Source organism: Eretmochelys imbricata, chromosome 1 (assembly GCF_965152235.1).
Source record: "Eretmochelys imbricata isolate rEreImb1 chromosome 1, rEreImb1.hap1, whole genome shotgun sequence".
Lineage (NCBI taxonomy): Eukaryota > Metazoa > Chordata > Testudines > Cheloniidae > Eretmochelys > Eretmochelys imbricata.
This window is the reverse complement of record NC_135572.1, coordinates 116,334,775-116,355,945: the sequence shown is the minus strand read 5'-3', so window position 1 is coordinate 116,355,945 and position 21,171 is coordinate 116,334,775. Positions and strand designations below refer to the sequence as shown.

At 44.6% G+C, this 21,171-nt stretch overlaps 1 protein-coding gene across 3 annotated transcripts in view; it reads right to left on the bottom strand.

Annotated features, from left to right (window-relative positions):
• The window catches only part of TGFBRAP1 (transforming growth factor beta receptor associated protein 1), a 61,183-nt gene extending 41,391 nt beyond the window's left edge, over window positions 1-19,792 (bottom strand). For 2 of the 3 annotated variants that reach the window (XM_077814306.1, XM_077814325.1), the window contains exons 1-3: window positions 19,678-19,783; window positions 13,017-13,718; window positions 6,344-6,538 (exon numbers count right to left, since the gene is read on the bottom strand). In XM_077814306.1, coding sequence (XP_077670432.1) covers window positions 6,344-6,538; window positions 13,017-13,698 — 877 coding nt within the window. In that variant the 5' untranslated portion in view covers window positions 13,699-13,718; window positions 19,678-19,783. Of the gene's footprint in view, window positions 1-6,343; window positions 6,539-13,016; window positions 13,719-19,677 lie in introns of all 3 variants that reach the window. The other variant, XM_077814316.1, reaches the window with a different exon arrangement.
• Between the last annotated feature and the right edge of the window lie 1,379 nt (window positions 19,793-21,171).

Below are 21,171 nucleotides of genomic sequence, written 5' to 3'. Positions count from 1 at the left end.
ACGGAGCCCCATGTGGCTGCTTACAGATATCAAGAAGGGATACCTCCTGAAGCAATTCCATAGTTGTTACTTGTGCTCTCATGGCATGAGCTCTTATCCCATGGTGGGGGGAAGGTTTGAGAGTTGATAGTGTAGAATGCAGTTAGAGATCCATTTGGAGATCCTCTGAGTAGAGATCACTTGTCCCCCAAGTCTGTTATAATGATGAATAGTCTCTAGGACTTCCCAATTGGCCTTTTACCTACAAAGACCACCACCAAGGACTGCTGGTCATCGAAGGTGTGGACTCTGTTCCTCTGAGGAAGAGTGCAGTTTAGGAAAGAACACAACTAAATGGATTGATTGGTTCAAGTGGCTCAAGTGAAATCTCAAAACCACCTTGGGAGGTGAATTTGGATAAACGTAGCGGAACTTTATCTTCATGAAATACAGCATAAGGAGGATCCGCCATCATCGATCCAAGCTTACCAACCCTTCTGACTGAGGGGAATGGCTACAAGGAATGCAACTTTTGTGGAGAGAAGGGAAATGGAGCAGGAAGTTAGGAGTTTAAAGGGTGGCATTGAGAGTGCTGAGAGAACAAGGTTGAAGTCCCACAGAGATGTAGACTTGTGAATAGGTGGAAAGGTTCTGATTAGGCCTTTCCAAAATCTAGTGGTCAGTGGGTGAGTGAAGACTGAATAATCCTCAGAAGGAGGATGGCAGGCAGTAATCGCTACCAAGTGGACTTGTAAGGAGCTGATAGATAGCCCTGATGCCTTTAGAGAAGGGATACAATCTAAAATGAGAGGGATACCCGAATCTTCTGGAATAATGTTCCTTTGATGTGTCTGAGGAGAAACATCATCTCTACTTAGCCAGATAGCATTGCCTAGTAGAATCCTTCCTAGTGTTAGAAAGCATGTCTCGTATGACTGTGGAACATGAACGTTCTAAGGATGATGCCCATCCAAAAAGCAAGCCCTGAGGTGAAGCAAATACAGATTGGCATGCTTGATCTTGCCATTCCACAAGGTCAGAAGCTCAGGGAATGTTGGGAGGAGGATCGCTACTCAAGATTACATGCACAGGAGATTTAGGAACCAAAACTGTCTAACATAATACAGGGCAATCAGGATAACTCATGCCCTGTCCTACCAGCTTTTGCACAAAACTCGTGACAGGGGTTGTAGCAGAAGGCATGCATAGATCAGGTGATCTGACCAAGGAAGAAATCTCTCGCCTGGGAAGTGGTGACATAGGACTCCTCTGCAGCAGTGTCTTGCGTTTTCTGTTAGTTATGAAGGTGAATAGATCTCTGATTGGGGTTCCCCATAGATCAAAGATATTGTGCAGTACCAAGTCATGGAGTTCCCACTTGTGGTCAATTGAAAAATGTCAGCTGAGGGAGTCAGAGCGTATTTTGTTTTCTGGGAAGGTAGGCTAAGGATAGGGCGATTTGGTTGCCGATGCACCAGTTCCACAAGCTGACCTCTTCTGCGCACAGGGAGATGGATCTTGAGCCTCCCTGTTTGTTGATGCAGAAGACAGTAATAACACTGTTTGACAGCATAAGGACCTAGTGAGTGTGGATGAACAGAAGAAAGGCCTCGGCATGCCTTCTGGACTGCTCATACCTTCAGAATATGGACTCTTGTGGCGTCAAGGTGCCTTGTGCTGCATGGCTGTCCAAGTGAGCTCCTCAACCAAAAAGGGATCCATCTGTAGTAATGGTCCTGGTTTGGAGAAGAGGGGAGAAAGGAGACATCTACTCATACCTGTGAAGGATTTGTCCACCACAGTAGGGAAGAAAACTACATTTGTAGGAATTGCTACCATGAAGTTCATAGGATGGAAGTTCGGAGAGTATACTAACTGGAGCCATATTTGAAGGCAACGAAGGTGGAGTCTTGCGAACACAGTGACATAAGTGCATGATGCCATATGACCTAGAAGAGACAGGCACGTTTTGACCAGTACTGGAGGGTTGATTGCCATTGGGGCTACAGTATTATTCTTGGTCTGAAACCTGTCCATTGGCAAGTATGCCCTTGCAATAATCGAATCGAGGGTGGCCCCAATGAAGTCCAGAGACTGTGCGGGGTGAGAATAAATTTTTTGGCATTTACACTGACCTTCAGAGAAGAGAGAAGGTGTAGCATGGGCCTTCTGGCATGACTTGGCAACAAGTCATCAAGGCAGGGGAAGACAATGAGACCGAGGCATCTGGCGTGAACAGTCACTACTACAAATACTTTAGGAAGCAGAGTGGGATGAATATCTAAATGAAAGTAAAAAGAAAAGGAGGACCTGTGGCACCTTAGAGACTAACAAATTTATTTGAGCATAAGCTTTCGTGAGCTGCAGCTCACTTCATTCATATCAAGAGCTGTAAACCATGTCCTTTTTTATTAATGACATAGCAGGGGCCAGCATAACCATATGAAACTTGAGTTTACAAATGAAGCAGTTAGGGTGGTGGTGGTGGTGGAGAATTATTCGCCATATTTCCTTATACACCAAAAGAAGGGCATAAGTCAAATAAAAGCTGCCCCCTTGGTATTCAGGGGACACATGTTCTATTGCTCCTCACAGTAATAGGGAGTCTGCCTCTTGCTTGAGAATAGTCTTGAGAGTAGTCCCCAAAAGTTAAATGGGAAGATGACTCTGGAGGAGGTAGGGATGCAAACTCATTCATATAGCCAGAATGGATGACATTCAGCACGCACTGATCTATTGTTACTGCACTCCACACGTTGACAAAGTTTACTAGACGACCTCCAAATCGCGTATGAAGGTTGGGTAATGTTGGGCTTAGTGGCTCGAAGCTATTGAGGTCTCATCAAAAATAGTGCTTCTTTGGGGGGTTGAGATTGGGATGCCATACCTATTGCAGAAGGTGCAGGGAAGCAGGTCCTTTAAACCAGCTGCCGTTGAGTGGCAGTTCATAAGTAAGGCTAAGATTATGTCATGGAGGTTACGGAATCTGTGACTTCTGTGACCTCCATGACATTTTCCATTTCAGCCCTGGGGCCCCGGCAACGCCCAGCCACTGGCCCCACAGCTGGGGGACCCTGGAACTGCCAGCTATTACTAACACCGGGAGGGGACTCTGGAGATCCCAGCCACAGTGGGTGCTGGACTCCCCTTCTCCCACAGCAGGGCTGGGACTCAGCCCCATTTTATCACTGTTATTTTTAGTAAAAGTTAAGGACAGATCACGGACTTTAGTGAATTTTTGTTTATTGCCTGCGACCCATCCATGACTTTTACTAAAAAAAACAGTGACAAAATCTTAACCTTATTCATGGGGCAGAGGTAGCCCTATAGTCCTTCCAGGTAGGGATAGAAGGATGTCAGTCTTCTGACTGAATAACTGATTCATTGAAAAAAGAAAAGGAGTACTTGTGGCACCTTAGAGACTAACAAATTTATTGGAGCATAAGCTTTCGTGAGCTACAGCTAACTTCATAGGATACATTCAGTGGACAATACATTGGGGAGATTTATATACACAGAGAACATGAAACAATGGGTGTTACCATACACACTGTAACGAGAGTGATCAGGTAAGGTGAGCTATTACCAGCAAGGGTGGGGGGGAGGGGAGAGAACCTTTTGTAGTGATAATCAAGGTAAGCCATTTCCAGCAGTTGACAAGAACGTCTGAGGAACAGTGTGTGTGTGGGGGGGGGGGGGGAGGGGGGGGGAGAGATGATGATGATTGATGATTGATGATTGATGATTGATGATTGATGATTGATGATTGATGATTGATGATGAGATCCTCCACACTATTCTGAATCTTTCTAGGTAACCCTGACACACACAACCATGTCTCTCTACACCTAACAATGCCAGTAGCCATGGCTCTACAGGATGTGTCAGCAGCTTCAACTGCAAATTTGAGGTCATCTTTGCTATTAATTTGCTTCATCTATCACCACCTGGAAACAAGCTCTGTCCTGTTATGGAAGACTGTCAGTGAACTCTGCAAACTTGGAGTAGTTCAGGAAGCTGTATTTGGCTATACAGTGCCTGGTAGCTGGCTATCCTGAACTGAAGGCTAGATAAGAACATATTTTTCCCAACAGGTCTGGACACTGAACCTCTTTGTCCACAGAAGCAGACCGGGGGTTGCTGTCTAGCCCTTTTGGAAGCTGCTTTGACCACCAAAGAGTTGGGAGATGGGTGAAAAACAAAGATTAGCCCCTTACCAACCTGAGTAGAGGACATCAAGGAGTTTGCTCTAGGATTCCTGAATCTCTTCAAGAGGAATCTGTAGTTCACCAGCAACTCTACGAAGATGATCCTGGAACTGCCTGAATTCACTTGGGTAAGTAGGAGTGGAGTGGGGAGGGAGACAAAAGGGGTTACCAGTTTGTCTGGAGATGAAGACGGAAGTCTTGCTGGATCCAGCACATAATGCTCTTCCTTCTCTGAGGGGAGGCAAAGAGTAACTTCCTAGCAGATCTGACCAACTCTGCAGGGGTGTATTGGTCCCAGGGGCCCCAATATGGCCAGTAGGAAGAGTTGAAAGGGGTATGTGGAGGCATCCTGGCAAGGGGCAACAGCAGCTCAGAGCTAAATGTGGAGATTAATCCTCAGGTAGTGTAATTCTTTTGGGCAGCAGAGGATACGTAGGGTAAGGAAACAAAGGCTCCTCGGTTGCTTTGGAGTTTCCTGATGAGGAGAAAATTGATTCTGGTTCCAGAGGTGGTACCATCAGTGCCACTGGAGAGAAGCTGCACCTCAAGGAAAGAGCAGGAAATGAACTTCAAGTTGTTGACTCCCCAGGTGATGTTATAACATCTCTGGAAAGACCCAATGGAGGGGATTCTGGATCCACCAGTGTGAAGATGTCCTGTTCAGCAGCATGGGACCCAGTCCTCCCCAGTGCAAGCAGGGTCATCTTTGCCCAGACCATTGGAGCCAGAGAGGATGCTGTCGAAGACCGCTATGGACAGGCAGTGAACATCTTTGTCAGTGCTAATGGATCCAGAGGTTTTGGAGGTGTGAAGCATGACGGTACCAACAGATCACATTCTGTTATCAACAGAGCCCAATGTTTAAGAGCTTTCTTGTCAAGCCTCTGGGGCTCAGTACATTCTAAGTCCTCTTGGGTTGAGAGGCTAGGCTTGCTCAGAGCTGAATGCGACTTCTTCAAAGTGGATTTCAAGAAAGGCAGTCTCATGCGTTTGAGAGTGCTTCCTAGGTTCCCGAGAAGAGCTATGAGATCTATGAGGGTAGATTCTCTGGCACCAGCATTGGCCTTAGCAACAGGAGGCTTAATCCTTGCTAAGTAAGGCCACTGTAGGGCAGGGAGGGGAGGGGGAGAAAGTTCCCTGGCCTGCTCTGATTGAGGCCTCATGGCCTTTTCCATGAGGTGTTTTTGAAGGTGGAGTTCCTGCTCTTCTCAGTGTGGTTGGGGAACTTGAGGCAGATATTGCACCTCACTGTGATGTGAGCTTTTCTGAGGCAGTACAGGCAGTGTTGGTGGTTGTCGCTGATCCAGAAGGATTTCTGGCAGGAAGCACAGAGTTTGAAGCATGGAGTCCTGTGCATAGTCCAGTACCCACACAAGGTGGGGGGTGGGGTGGGGGGGAAGAAGTGTTCCCCCAAAGATGAATCTAGCATTAAAAACTATGAAGACACTAGAGGGGTAGCTGTGTTAGTCTGTATCCACAAAAATGAGGAGTCCGGTGGCACCTTAAAGAGTAACAGATTTATTTGGGCATAAGCTTTTGTGGTTTTACCCAAAAAAGCTTATGCCCAAATAAATCCGTTAGTCTTTAAGGTGCCACCGGACTCCTCATTTCTATGAAAACACAAACTATTAACAGTACAAGATACTAAAAACTATTTGCAAAGCAAAATCTTATCATAAGAGACAAAGCTGAAGCTACAGACAGAGGTTCTGACCCGGATCATGTGGTAGTGAGAAGGAACTGGAGAGGAAGTCGGTCTGCCCCGACTTTATCCCCTCAGTTGGGGGCACAAGGTGAGTCAAGGTGCATGCGCAGACCAACAAAAACCACTTTCACATTTTCCAGCTCTGGGCACAGGATGCACATGCATAACCACAGTGGAATACAATAAGGACCATCACTCAAAGAAGAACAAGAAGTTTCATTTGCAATGTTTTATAGGAATATAGGACATAATATTCTTTAGCAAAAATGCTATTAACAGCAGGATAAAGTGTTACATTTAAGGATGTTCTATTATTGTGTGTTTCAGGAGAAGTAGCTTGTTCTTCAAAGGAGTCTTTTTTTTTTTTTTTACTTTATATTATGTCAGCATAAAGTTTGATTTTTAATGTTCCAAGAAATTCATGCAAAGAGATAGGTGTACTAGCTAATACCTTCAAAGTCTTGTAGGATGTGGCCTTCCTTAAAAGATAGGGTCTGTTTTAGTAGTTGATCCAGCATGCTATGCACTGTAATAAACTCATCATCAAGAGCAACTACATAAGGAAAACACAGGGCTGCTCCAATCACATTCTCTGACCAGTGCACAGGAGCACGCTGGGAAATGCCATCCACAGTTGCAAACATACCTGCAAAGAAAGGGAAGAAAGTCTGAAGCTTAAGCCAAAGCCTGCAGTTTTCCAAGAGTCAAGCACTGGAACCTTTCTTGCCATGAACCCAGGATTATGAATAATTTACAAGTGTAAACAATGAAGGACTTCTTACAATGGAAGGGCATTTCTGTTATACTTTTTACAAAACACTGAATCTTCAAGGATCCTGTTGCAATTAGACATTTGTTGATTAGTTATGTTCAAAGCAGGATACAAAAAAATTCTTGCATACAGGAAAGTGATACAAGCTTCATTTCAATGCTTATTCCTCCTAGATGTAAATAATTCAAGTCCAAAAAACTTACAGTGAACTATTTCTTTTAAAAACAAACCATGTGTATGCATTTTGGATGCCCTTTAACCCAAACCAGCATTCCATGAGCCTGTCCCTTCTAACATTGCTATCTTAGTTAAATATATATATTTATATATACTTATATTTATATATATATACCTACAGGTTGCCTGAGCATTCTTCCTCTTGCAATTTGGCCTGTCTACTCCCTTTAACATCTCAAATGCCAGCAGAACATTCCAGTCCCCAAGTTAATTCAATTCACCCATATTTCCTGAGTCAATTGCTATAGCAGAGTGAGGGCCCCAACTCTTTCAGAAGAGAGGGTTTTTTCCCCTTACAAGGCATGCATCTACAAAAATTGAAAAATAGTCCAGAAAGAAAGGCAGAGGTTCTTGCAAAGCAAATTACCACACAAGGCAAACAGAAAAAATACACTGAAAATTTTATAAAAACACATTAAAAATGAAGATACAGTCTCCAAAGTCTTAGTAAATTTTTAGTAAGGCTCTTTCCACTTAATTTATGGTTATTTTCTCTGCTATACGCTACGTATTTTGGATTTTTTCAAGTAGCCATTCAATAAGTTTGACTCATCTCTCTCTTTTGGATCATTTACCACTAATCATACTATAGACTTTAAGAATCTATATCTCCCTCCCCACTTCCTCTCAGATTTATGCAGCATCTCTGTTCGGAGAGAAAATCCAATTAGCACTTCCAAAAATTGTGCAGTAAATTCCTTACGTCAAATCCAAGCCACACTTTTATACAGAATACTCAATATCTAGAGATAATAATAATCACTTAAATTAGGCCTCATAATATACAAAGTTTAGAATGTTTTGGTTTTAGTGATAATTTACAGGTACTCTAGACATTTAAGTCCTCTGGAACAGGTAGAGCCTGGGCAGCAACAATATAGTACTTTCTCAAGCCAATTTCTGCCTGTTTACCTCACCCCTGAATCTGAAAGGCCTAAGTAGCTCGATTACATGTTTGTCTCCATCCTCATCTGAAATTGCCAACATTGGTAGTTTTTGTGATGTGGACATGTGGCTACTGGGAACTAGAATGAAATCAACTCATTTCACATAAGAAACTGAGTAACTATGTGATGGTAACAAGTGTTAGCCACTACTGAACTACACTAGCTTCAAAACTGGAAATGTAGAGGTTTTTCCATTTATCAATCTTCAGTCATCCAGACACCAGCATTTTTCTTTTGAAGCATGCTACTGAGCACGCACATAAACAAGTCAGGAAAACTAAGCCTCACTTTTCTTCTCTTCTGCTTTTGACTTTGTTTGTCAAAATGGGATATGTCCAATTAGGTAAAGTGATAGACCTTTTGCCTACCACAAAAGCTGATGGTATTAGGAGCTTTCCAAGTGGGTGAGAATAGGGAAGAAAACAACTGTATTGGTAACTGATGACTACACAGTCTGAACAACTGTGAGGAAATGCACCACATAACCTTCCTATTCTAGTCTAGTAAGCATGAGTGGAAATGATAGCCAGTATGAAAAAAACAACCCTCATCAACATCTGCTCTAGTCCTGTCTACAATAAGGCTCAAGTATTAGTTGGAACCATGTTTGAAATGATTATTGTTAAAAAAGTGATAACACTTAAATGCCAAGATATACAGAACCTATGTTACAAAGCAGCTGTAAAACTGTACCAGGAAAAGTGCTGGAGGCACTGCTTACAGTGAAGGAGGAGATATTAAAAATAAAAATTTAGAAAGTTACAGTGAAACAGAATGAAAGGGAAGATGTACAAATTCAATAACAGGCAATTTAAGTAATGAGACACAAGCAGTTAGACACTGTCTAGACTAGGGAAAAGGCATGAAAAATGAAACCCAGGCCACGCTTATGTTAAAAACAGAAGAATGGCCATACTGGATCAGACCAATGGTCCATCTAGCCCAGTACCCCGTCTTCCGACAGTGGCCAATGCCAGGTGCTTCAGAGGAAATTAACAGAACAGGGCAATCAAGTGATTCATCCCTTAACATCCTGTTCCAGCTTCTGGAAGTTAGAGGTTTAGGGGCACCCAGTGCATGGGGTTGCATCCCTGACCATCTTGGCTTTCCCAGACCTGAAGAAGAGCTCTGTGTGGCTTGAAAGCTTGTCTGTCAAACAGAAGATGGTCCAATAAAAGAGATTAAAAGAGACAAGGCTGGTGAGGTAAATGTCTTGAGTAATTTTGTATCACCTGCAAACTTTGCCATCTCACTGTTTACCCCTTTTTCTAGGTCATTTATGACTTTGTTGAACAGCAGTGGTCCCAGTACAGTTCCTTTCAGGAGCCCACTATTTACCTCTCCCCTTTCTGAAAACTATCCTTTGTTTTCTATCATAACCAGTTACTGAACCATGAGAGGACCTTCCCTCTTATCTCATGCTTTGCTTAAGAGCCTCTACTGAAGGACCATGCCACCAAAGGCTTTCTGAAAGTCCAAGTACACTATATCCACTGGACCACCCTTGTCAACATTTGAGGACATCCTCAAAGAATTCTAATTCCCTTTACAAAAGCCCTGATGACGCTTCCCCAACATATCTCTGTGTCTGCTCATTCTGTTCCTTACTATAGTTTCAACCAATTTGCCAGGTACTGAAGACAGGCTTACTAGCCTGTAATTGCCAGGATCACCTCTGGAGCCTTTTTTTAAAAATCGACCTCACATTAGCTGCTATCTGCCAGTCATACAATGGTTGATTTGAGTGATGGGTTATATACCACAGTCAGTAGTCCTAAATTTCATATTGGAGTTCCTTCAGAACTCTTGGGTGGATACCATCTGGCCCTGATGATTTATTACTGTTAAATTTATCAATTTGTTCCAAAACCTCCTCTAATGACATCTCAATCTGGGACAGTTCCTCAGATTTGGCATCTAAAAAAGAATGGCTTAGGTGTGAGAATCTTCCTCACATCCTCTGCAGTAAAGACCAATGTAAAGATTTCATTTAGCTTCTCCGCACCCATCTTGTCTTTGAGTGCTTTTTAGCACCAAATGGTCCAGATGCCTCACTGACAGTTTGGCAGGTTTCCTGCTTCTGATGTATTTAAAATAAAAAATGCTGTTAGTTTGTCTCTTTTGCTAGTTGCTCTTTGAAATCTTTTTTGGCCTGCCTAATTATACTTTTACACTAATGTGTGTTTGAACACATAAAAAGATACACTGATGAATTGCTGTTAAACACAACATATTTTCCTACTCTAGACTTAAGTCCTAGATATTATGCTAGGTGAGACAGGAAGAGGGCCTAATCTGTCATTGTCTCTAGAACTTTCATGCAGCAATAGAAACTAAAAACAGAACAGTATTTAGCTAGTTGAGGAAGGCAGGAAAGAAAAAGCAAGAAAATTAAAAAGAATGATCCAGTGCAGAAGTGGTTGAAGTGGATGACAGGAAATATTTGGTGCGGAGTTTCTTTTACACTAAAAGTAAATAAAATAAAATGAAAAATAAAAAGGGGAAGGTAAAAATGAAATTCTTTAGAGAGACTTATTCAGAAGTAGGTGTTAAACAGATTGATTAGATAAAACAAAATATATGTATCCACGTTGATTTTCACTGCAGCACATCAAATCTGCAAGGGCCAGTCTACATTTAGAGCTAGAGCAGGGGAGGGCAAACTACGGTCTACGTGCCGGATTAGGCCCGTCAGGGCTTTCAATCTGGCCCACGGGATTGCCAGCCCTGTGGTAGAGCAGGGCTAAGGCAGGCTCCCTGCTTGCCCTGGCCCCATGCCACTCCCGGAAGCGGCCTGCACCATGTCCCTGTGGCCCCTGGCAGAAGGGGAAGGGGGCAGGTTGCTCCACTGTGCGCTGCCCTCACCTGCAGGTACCACCCCCCGCAGCTCCCATTGGCCAGGAACGGGGAACTGCAGCCAATGGGAGCTTCAGGGGTGGTACCCACAGGCAAGGGCGGCACACAGTGGAGCAATCTGCCCCATCCCACACCCAGGAGCTACCACCAAACATGCTGGCCGTTTCCAGGAGAGGCACAGAGCCTGTCTTAGCCTGGCTGCGAGCTGCTGCCACCCTGGAGCTGCTCAAGGTAAGCGGTGCTGGGCTGGAACCCGTACCCAAAACCCCTCCTGCATCCTGCACCCCAACCCCCTGCCCTGAGTCCCCTAACCCCCTACCCTCAGCTCCCTACCACAGCCTTCCTGCACCCCAACCCCCTACCTTGAGCCCCCTTCTGCACTCTGCACCCCCTCCTGCACCCCAAACCCCTGCCCTGAGCCCCCAGCCACACCCCAACCCCCTGCACCCCATGCTGAGCCCCTTCCTACACACCCTGCACCCCAACCCCCCACCTCAGCCCTACATTCAGGGCCCTGCATACAATTTCCCCATCCAGATGTGGCCCTCAGGCCAAAAAGTTTGCCCACCCCTGAGCTAGAGTGGTAAGTCACAATAACTTTTTGCCATACTATTTTGAGGTTACTCGTGCAAAGATAATCTAGATATTAAGCACAGTTGTCCAAGATGGGGATAAAGGTTCATCCTGCGAGTGACAACAGCAGGATATGGCAGTTGATTCTCAACCTCTGATAACTCAACTGATATATTGATGCATCACTTCACTCTTTTCAGGGCAAACCGGTGGTCTGACCGTTCTAGTCTATATAGGTTTTTATACCATGCTCATCACCATAGTATCTGAGTGCCTTCCAGTAGTGCATTAAGCAACATGACTATGTACGTCAAATGTTTGTTCTCTCATCCTCTCTTCAGAGGAAGAAGCAGATGCACTGGAGTGTCTTAAAACACCCTCCCAAAACAAGTATACTTGTTGGTATGTGTTTATGTAAGAGAAGGGAAGGTCAAAGAAAAGTGCCCTGTATTTGGCCAGATTGGCAAGGTTTGTAATGGACTGTACTTAACACTTCAGACACATAACCAACAAATCCAGTAAATTAAACATAATTGAAACAAACCTAATTGGTAACAGCAGTCTTGTAAATGCCCATAGCGGCTGGATCCCTTAATGCATTTTGCAAAAGCTGCATAAAGCCCTGGAGTTGGGACCTTGATACTTGAGACAGACTGACTATCTCCTTATGCCATATTGCTACATGCTACACTTATGATTGGAGAGGCACTCAAACTGGCTCCCCATCAATCTGAGAGAAGTTCTGGTAGTAGAGTATTCCCTGTGAGGGGCCTTCAGCTCTGAAATGGACTTGCCTGTGATCAGAGAAGTATACTAGTCTTTAGAGCACACCCCAAGACAGCTACAGAGGAAGTAGGACAGAGAAATCAGACCTCCCAGAAAGAGGGGACTTTGATGTTTTGCATGCAGTCTAGTTCTTTTTTCATAGTTTATGGCAGAATTCCCCCAAGGTGTTCCTTTTTAATTTGTCTAATGTAATTATTATTATTATTATTATTCCTGAAGTCCATTATGGAGCACTACTAATTGAGCAGCATCATGGGGAAAATTTAGGCAAGTGAGCAAGGCAATCAAAAAAGTAATTTCTGCTGCTATGCTGCAACATTTATAAGGAACCGAGGTGGAATGCCAGTTCTAAGAATCCTCAAACAACACTTAATGTTAGTATTATAGTGAAGTGGGTGTACCAGTAGTTCTCACACTGCTTTATGAAGATGGGTGAGTATAACTATCTTTCAGTGATGAAGAAGCAGACGTACTGATTTTAACTAGCTTGTCCTCAGTCATGCAGCAAGTCTGGCACAAGAAAATTTGGGTTGCCTGAATCCCAGCTTCAGTCACTATAGCTCGAATTTGATAGCAACCGCTTTTAAAATTTAATTTGGTTCATACTTTTGTTTGCCCTGGGCAATGAGACAGTAGAATTTATTCCACCTGAATTTTTCTATTTCACTATAGACACCCCAGAATCAAATTTATCTAGATCAATTCAAGTTTACCATTTTTAAAGTGTTATGCAGATTTTGCAAACTTGTAAAACCATGCAATAAGAACACCCAGGACTAGTTTTAGTGACTTACTTATCCTTCAATTTTCAAGTATTGCAAATATAGCCTGCAAGGAAATGCAGCATTTATTCTACATTATGGCATCAAATACTGAAGTTACCTCAATCTGGAAAGCTGATCGTGAAATGGAGAGAAACTTTAAATTGGAAGTTTAAAATTTTTTAGTCTCACCTAACCCTCCAGGTCCAGCCAGCAGAAACTCCTGTCTGCCTATCCTTTTCACAATTGGCCGTTTCTCATCACTGCAATAAGGGAACAGATCCTGGGAGATGCCGGTATTATAATTCAATATGATATATTGTGTAGTGAGAGCAAGGCACAAGTAATGACCATCTACAGCCACGGCACAGGGTTGCTCCGGAGTGGACACTTCCTTCACTATCTGGACTCTATCCTCATACACCATAAACATCTGGATGGTCCGCCGTTTCACTGAGATAATGCAAACTTCTACACAAAAAGGGTCCCCACTCATAGGGTTTTCATTTACTGTGAATGTCACAGCTCCCTTGATTCTAGCTCCAGTGGGGATAGGTTCCAGGTTCATCATGTTAACTAATGTTATTGTGTTGTCACAAAGCACCAGTAGCCTGTTGAGTGCTGAAGCTGCTTTCAGCTCACTGACTGCTTTCTTGAAGCCCAAGTATTTATGCAATTGTTTGGTGGCAGCAAAAGTTACTTTTTCAGCTGATATCTTCTCTTCCAGTAGAAAGTGATAGACAAAGCAGTCATTGGTTCCAATATAGAGGTTTTTCCCACAACACTCAATGCATTCAACGTTGATTCGAGCTTTATCTCCCATGAGCATCTCCCGCTCAACAGCAGGAACAAGCTCGAAGGCCTTTAAACTCATTGTGTCTTCTGGATGATCTGCTTTGGAAGGGAGAAAGAAATAGCATTTTATTCACATCCACACAAAAGGAAGGCCAAACATCATCACGCAAAAAAGTTATCAACACAGAACATCAGATTGTCAGTGCTCTCAGAAATATATACTTGAATCAAATAGCAACCATTAGTTTGAGTACAATACAGTTGGCTAAGTTAGCACAGTAGCGAATATGAAAGACACAAAAAACAAACTGCAGTATGTCATTGTAAGGCTGCTCCTGAAACAAAGCAGCCACTAACACCAAATTCCAAAGCAATTTGTTAGAAACTGGACAAAATTGCCAACAGCATCCAACTCAATAGGGCCCTGACAATGACTGGGGCTCCTAGGTGCTATTACAATACAAATAATAAGAGCATCTAAGTCCCACTGACTTTCAATGGCCTTAGTCAATTCTGAAATCATTACCCTCTGTCTTTAATATGTAAAAGGCTTGGCTATCATCAAACTTCTAATGAAGGACAGCCTTTAGGTTGATAAGTTAACATCTCTCACATAGCACTTCATGCCTCTTTGATCAAATTTAAGTTAATGACAATCTAGAATGCCTTTATAAAATTAGCCATTCAGAAATCTTCTGCTTCCAATCATTGGCATATTCCACCCTCAATATGCACATGACATCTTTTACTGTTAAAAGGCAGTGCACAAAGAGAGTATACAACATATAACCCTCGAGCAACCTACATTGTGGTGAGTATATTCAAAACATACTTCTGACTCAAAAGAAGTCACCTTAAAAAGGAAGAAAGGAAAACCTTTAGGGGACTGAATAAATTGAAGTAGTATGTGTAAAGGGTGCAGAGAAAATGGAAGCATTTTGGTTAATTCAAAGCATAGCTTATTTGAGACTACAGCTGGGCGCTCTGGTGCATAAACAAACAGGCCTCTTCCAATTGCTAGATTGTTACTTTCTAGTTTTACCCTTCAACCAATGGAGCTCCCAAGTGGTCACTAGTGTAACACAACAGCAAGCAAACACCTTATTCTGTGTCTACATGTAAAGACACCAGCATATTTTGGGCACTGTAGAAGTAACTTTTCATAGCATGCTAAAAATCCAGACAAGAAACTTGGGGGCACAAAATGCTGCAGAGACAATTATTGCTTTTTCTCAATTTAAAGAAAAGTGATTTGCAAGATAAAAAGTCTAGGTCTAGTTTAGTCAGCCACAAAGAATCCATTTCAAAGCAGAAGAAATAAACACTAAATAACTTAAAATGTTGGTGCTGCAAAACAGCAGTTCAAAATAACCCAAAACTGCAATTTACATATTCCAATATATTGAAACAGTTTAGTACTTTTAGTGTACATCACATCTTTCAAAACTCATTTTGAGAAGGTCAAATTATATTTTTAATTATAGCCTGAGGGCTCAAGTTAAAGCTGGAGTAACACACTACACACAATCCATCGCAAATCTCCCAGATAACGGGAGCTTTGCACAAAAATAAAGAGCCATATGGTACCCTCACATAGTAACTACGTTTTAACTGGAAAGTGTCAGTTTCATTCTATGAGGAAAAATTAAGAACACTACTATTTCTGAACTCTATTTGACTATCTGCATTTGCAATTACTAGATTTACCCACATAATTGCACACCCAATTTATTTGAAAATGTGGCCCACAAAGTGTTCTCATGAGGTTTAAAAGTCAACACCACAAAAATTAATAAAAAGAAAAGGAGTACTTGTGGCACTTTAGAGACTAACCAATTTATTTGAGCATAAGCTTTCGTGAGCTACAGTCAAGCTGCAGCTCATGAAAGCTTATGCTCAAATAAATTGGTTAGTCTCTAAGGTGCCACAAGTACTCCTTTTCTTTTTGTGAATACAGACTAACACAGCTGTTACTCTGAAACAAAAATTCATAGGTACTGTTCCCTGTTCTCAGAGTTATTGGTCACACTACTGCACTGATTCACTTCAGAAGCTTCTCTTCGCAACCATTATCTATGAGCACTTTTCCCTATATGACCGATATATTCGCAGATTGTGAATCTCATGGATCGGGACCTGTGCAAATCACAGTTTTTATTTTAATTTTTTAGAAAATTCACTATAGTGTAAATGGCCAAGTACTGAATTCACAAAGTTTGCATGGAATTAATTTTACAACTAAATGTGGTCAGTTTCAAGGACTGAATGATATTTTCACACAGCTCTATAAGATAAATAATTTTTTTGTAGTGAAGACTTCATTGTAGATATTTTCCTTTTTATAAAAAATGGAAAGATCATGATTTGGAGGCATTTACATGATTTCATGGAAATCATGATTTACACAGGATCCTCCTACATATGGATAACTACTATAAGGGGATGGATCCAACCCACAGTGTGGTTGTTTGATACCAATGTAGATCAGGTGTCAATTATAGTTTCATTATATCCAAATTAAATTTGGAATACTAAAGTTAATTTCCCATTTAACATACCAAATATTAGGCAAACAAGCATGCGCGTCATCGATTAAATCTGAGTAGTGACTAACTTTTCCTACTCAAAGAGGCCTTTGTCCTTAAGAATTGTGAACCACCAGAAAGCAGCTCTCTCACATCCCTCCCTAACAGAGTTGGTGAGGAAGTAGAGTGGGTGACAAACTTAGGCCTGGTCTACACTAGCTGAAGTCGATATACTTAGATCTACTTACCGCAGTGAAGACACCGCGGTAAGTCGATGGCTGACGCTCTCCCGTCAACTCTGCCTGCGCCTCTCGCCCTGGTGGAGTCACCGGAGTTGATGGGAGCGCATTCGTAGTTGATTTATCATGTCTAGACTTGATGAGTCTTGAGCAATTTCCCTCTAATTTGTCCCTAAAACCTGAGAATTCTGACTGGTTTTTAGTCAGCGTACAGACTGATGCTACTCTGAACATCATTTTAATATATTTTAGAGTTAGAGGCCTGTGGGGGAAGTCACAAGTAATGATTATTAGTCCACAAGTACTTAGAGGTAAACAAAAAAAATAAAGTCAAATAAAATGCATGTGTCCTAAACAGCTACCTGCACAAGTACAAGGCCACCAGTACCACCAAAACACTACTATTCATCATTCAGTGAATAAATATCAAAGCATTAAATATGAAAGTTTCCATAAATGTTCCCAAAACAGTCTACTTTTGAACCACTAGATCACAGAAAAATGTAAGCCTTCTCAGAAAGACACCACCAGAAACTATTTGGGGCCAGTGTTTTCAAACCTGGGTCATTAAAGTTAGACTCCAAAATCCATTTTTAATCATCTGCATAGAAGTGGCCTGATTAAAAGGAGATAAACAGTCGCAACTTCAATTTAAGACAGTGAGTTGCGAGTGCTAAGGACCTTTGAAAAATCAGGTCACTTCTATTCAGATGCTTAAAAATAGCTTTAGGGGCATAATTAAAGGTATTCAGGTTTTTAAATCTGGGCCTAGGGCTCTGTCTACACTGCAGCAATACACCTCCTCCTCCCCCCTCCACCCCCCCAAACTCAGGCAGCGCAGGGGGAGGGGGGGAGTGGAGAGAGAGAGACAGAAGGGAAGACACACTGCTGCAGGGCTAAAACTTGCCGAGGAGACCTTAGGGCTCAGGCTGGAGCTCAGGCTCTAGGAGTCAGGGACCCTCCTCACTAGCAATTTCCAGCTCCACAGCCCAAACCCTGCAAACCCAAGCCAGCTGACCCAGACTAGCCATAGATGTTTAACTGCTTTGCAGATGTACTCTGAGACCTAGAAACATATAAGTCACATTTAAAAAAGACAAACTGATTCAAAACTCAGTGGGCTTGTCAGCTAATAGTGACAACAGTCACACACAGAATGATGTTAAGTAGAAGCATTACCAAGCTGTTTTTGACTATGTTGTTTGCTGCTCTGCCTTCACAATCAGTACCTTCTAGATCATTTAAAATTGATCAAAATAAATGTGTACCTGAATGAAAGAGGAGAGCCTATTCCAAAATAGCAACTATACTGGTTAAGAATCTCACCATGAGATCAACCTGGCCAAATTTTCCTCTAGGCTGAAAGGTAACGGAATGTGACGTGATCTTACACACAGCATTTTCCAGGAATTGCCAATTAAATCCCAAACTGAAAAGTTTATCTGTGCTATTTTAGAATTGCCTCTTCACATAGGGCTTAAATTAGATTTCTTACTTTAAGCAATGAAAATAGACCCTCAGAATGACAATGTGAATCTCTAGGGCAATGTAATCACATTGTCCCACAATATTATCAGAAGGAGCCGATGAAGGGAGCTGTAGCTCACGAAAGCTTATGCTCTAATAAATTTGTTAGTCTTTAAAGTGCCACAAGTACTCCTTTTCTTTTTACAATGTATACAGTAAAAGAATTGCACCCAGGTTGGCTGCCAAACCAAAAACCTGAAGAACAGCCTGTAGCCTAGAGTGAAAAGCCAGCCCCTAGAGACTTGAGACTGGCCTTCTCACCTGAAGCTGCCAATATTCACTCAAAGTTCCTGTAGCCCAGGGTAAAAATGCTGATTGCCAGTAGGAGAGCTATACAATTCTGGTCCTGACCAAGACTATTATTTTTTAAAACTTTAGAATGAAGGGGGATAAAAAACAGATACTCAAGTAACTAAAAGAGAAATACAATCTTTCTGTAAGGTAAGGTGCTACAATCAAATCATGCAAGTCCAGGGGAAGATGCTCTCTGGCAATATAGATCTAGTTCCTAGAGAAAATAAGTGATTGGGCTATACAGGAGTACGGTTGCAGAGAAAGTTTTTTCAACTTAAGTACAATCTGTATGCTTCATCTTTTAAAAGTATATCTGATTAAATGTTTTGCAGCATATTGAGTCTTAAGCACATAGCCCTGGAATATGTACCCCGGAACGTGCTGTTCCTTGTAAGTGCCAGATTCCATCTCTCTCAGAAATACCAAGGGAAGTTGTTCCCTACTGAATATCAGTAGTGTGCTCCCTAAATAAGATACAAGGTAGCATCCATTGTAATTAGTATTGTTTCCATTACATTCAACATACATAAAAAATACAATATTCTGACTTTAAATATAAATTAAGAACTTTCTGGCGATATCATTGGAAAGCCTCCCCCCTCTTCAGGCTTTGCCACATTGATTAGTCAGTACAATGTAGTATGCAGTGTAGTTGTAGCCCTGTCTGCCCTAAGATATTAAGCACACAAGGCAGATGTGGTGATCAAACAAAAACACCCTGTTCCCCGTGGGTGAACACTTCCCACAAAGGGATCACTCTCTAACTGACCTAGGAGTCCTTATCCTCAAAGGAAAGGTGCACAACCCTTTCAAAAGATGAGCCTAAGAGCTTAAATTAATAATTCCGCTAGACGCTAAAAATCATGGATTGAATTGACACACAGGCTTTAGGGCTTATTACAACAATCTACAACCCACTAACTTCCCTTTCTGTCCCCTGACCGCAGAGATGTTAAGGGGTCACTCTGCCTTGAAGGGTCCCTGGCAATAGGGGCTAACCGTTCCGCTGGGAGCACCTGTCCCAGCCCCAGAGAAGATCACCCTGCGTGGCTCAAAAGCTTGTCTCTCTCTCTCTCTCTCCGGCAGATGCTGGTCCAACGGACGCTACCACCGCCCCCACCTCGGCTCTCCGGTCTTTACCCCGTAGCGCCCGCCCCGCCCTGCCGGGGCGCAAACCCGCCCCGCCCCGGGCAGGGCAGCTCCCTGCGGCTCTCAGGCACGAGTTGCACCCACAGCCCCGGGCACCCGCTGACGAACCAGCTCCGGCCACACAAAATGGCTCCAGCAAGTTCCCCTGTAGCGCCGGGAGCGCAGCCCACGCCCGGCTCCCCTTCCCGCCTCGGGCCGGCGCTGCCCTGCACACAGGGCCGGGGCCGGGGCCGGCGGCGGTTGGCGGCTCAGCTCCGCCCCGGGGCGTTGAACGCGGCCCCGGCCGGGGAAGAGGCTCCCAGCGGGGGAGGGGCCGACGCTTACCCGGGCTGTCAGGGCCAGGACCGCGGGCTCCAGGGCGGCTTCGCTGGTGGCGGCGGGTCTCCGCCCGCGTCCCGCCCCGACTCCCAGCCTCCTCCGGAGGCGGCTCCCGCGGTCCTTCCGGTCACATGGGAGGCGCCGGCGCGGAGCCCGCTGACGGACGGGGGGGGAAGGGCGGGGCGTGAGGCCGCGGGGCGGGGGGAGGAAAACGCGCCGCCCCCTTGACTTTCATGGGAGCGTGGCCTGAGAGAGCGCGACCCGCAGCCCCGCCCCAGCCAACCTGCCCTCCCCCCCCCACCAACCAACCAACCAACCAACATCCTCTGCTCCCCCTACACCCTTCTCAAACACCCCCCCCCAATCCCGCAGCCTCACCCCCCCACCCCACCCCCCCAGCTCTCCATGCCGCCCCCGCCCAACTCCCCCTGCAGGCCCCCCCCGGCACTCACCTGTCCCGTGCAAGCCACGCCCCCACGCCCTGCGCACAGCTGCTCGCTTCCCCCACGCACTCCTTGCCAACCAACAAGCCTCGCACACGGTTCCCTCCATTTACGCCCGCATGTGGACATTCATTTCTTCCATACCTCACCCAGGGTGGCCAGGCATCCGGTTTTCAACCGGGACCCTGGCGGCTCCAGTCGGCACTGCCGACCGGACCATTAAAAGTCCGGTCAGCAGCGCAGCAGGGGCCTGAGGCTAAGGCAGGCTCCCTGCCTACCCTGGATCTGTGTGGCTCCTGGAAGTAGCCGCCGGGTCCTTGCGGCCCTTAAGCGCATGGGCGACCAGGGAGGTGCCATGCGTTGCTCCCACCCGGAGGGCTGGCTCCGCAGATCCCATTGGCCAAGAACCGTGACCAATGGGAGTTGCAGGGGTGGCACCTGCGATTGCGAGAGCACAATGTGGAGCCTCCCTGGCCTCCCATCTGCCAAGGGGCTGCAGGGATCTGGCGGCCAATTCCTGGGAGCCACTGTAAGTTCCTTGGGGATCCCACACCCCCTCCCGTACACCAACCCCCTGCCCCAGCTCCGAGTCCTCTCCCGCATCCAAACTCCCTCCCAGAGCCTGCACCCCACACACACTCCAACTCCCTGCCCCAGGCCTGAGGCCCCCCCCACTGCATCCCAAACTCCTCATCCCCATCCTCACCCCAGAGCCCACACCCCCAGCTGGAGCCCGCACTCTGAACCTGTTGGCCCCAGCCCAGAGCCCACACCCCCAGCTGGAGCCCGCACTCTGAACCTGTTGGCCCCAGCCCAGAGCCTCCTCCTGCACCCCAATCCCCTCATCCCCGGCTCCACCCCAGAGCCTGCACCCCCAACCAGAGCCCTCAACCTCCATGCATCTCAACCCGCTGCCCCAGCTAGGGTGACCAGATGTCCTGATTTTATAGGGATAATCCCAATTTTTGGGTCTTTTTTCTTATATAGGCTCCTATTACCCCCCATCCCCTGTCCCGATTTTTCACACTTGCTGTCAGGTCACCCTAGCCCCAGCCTG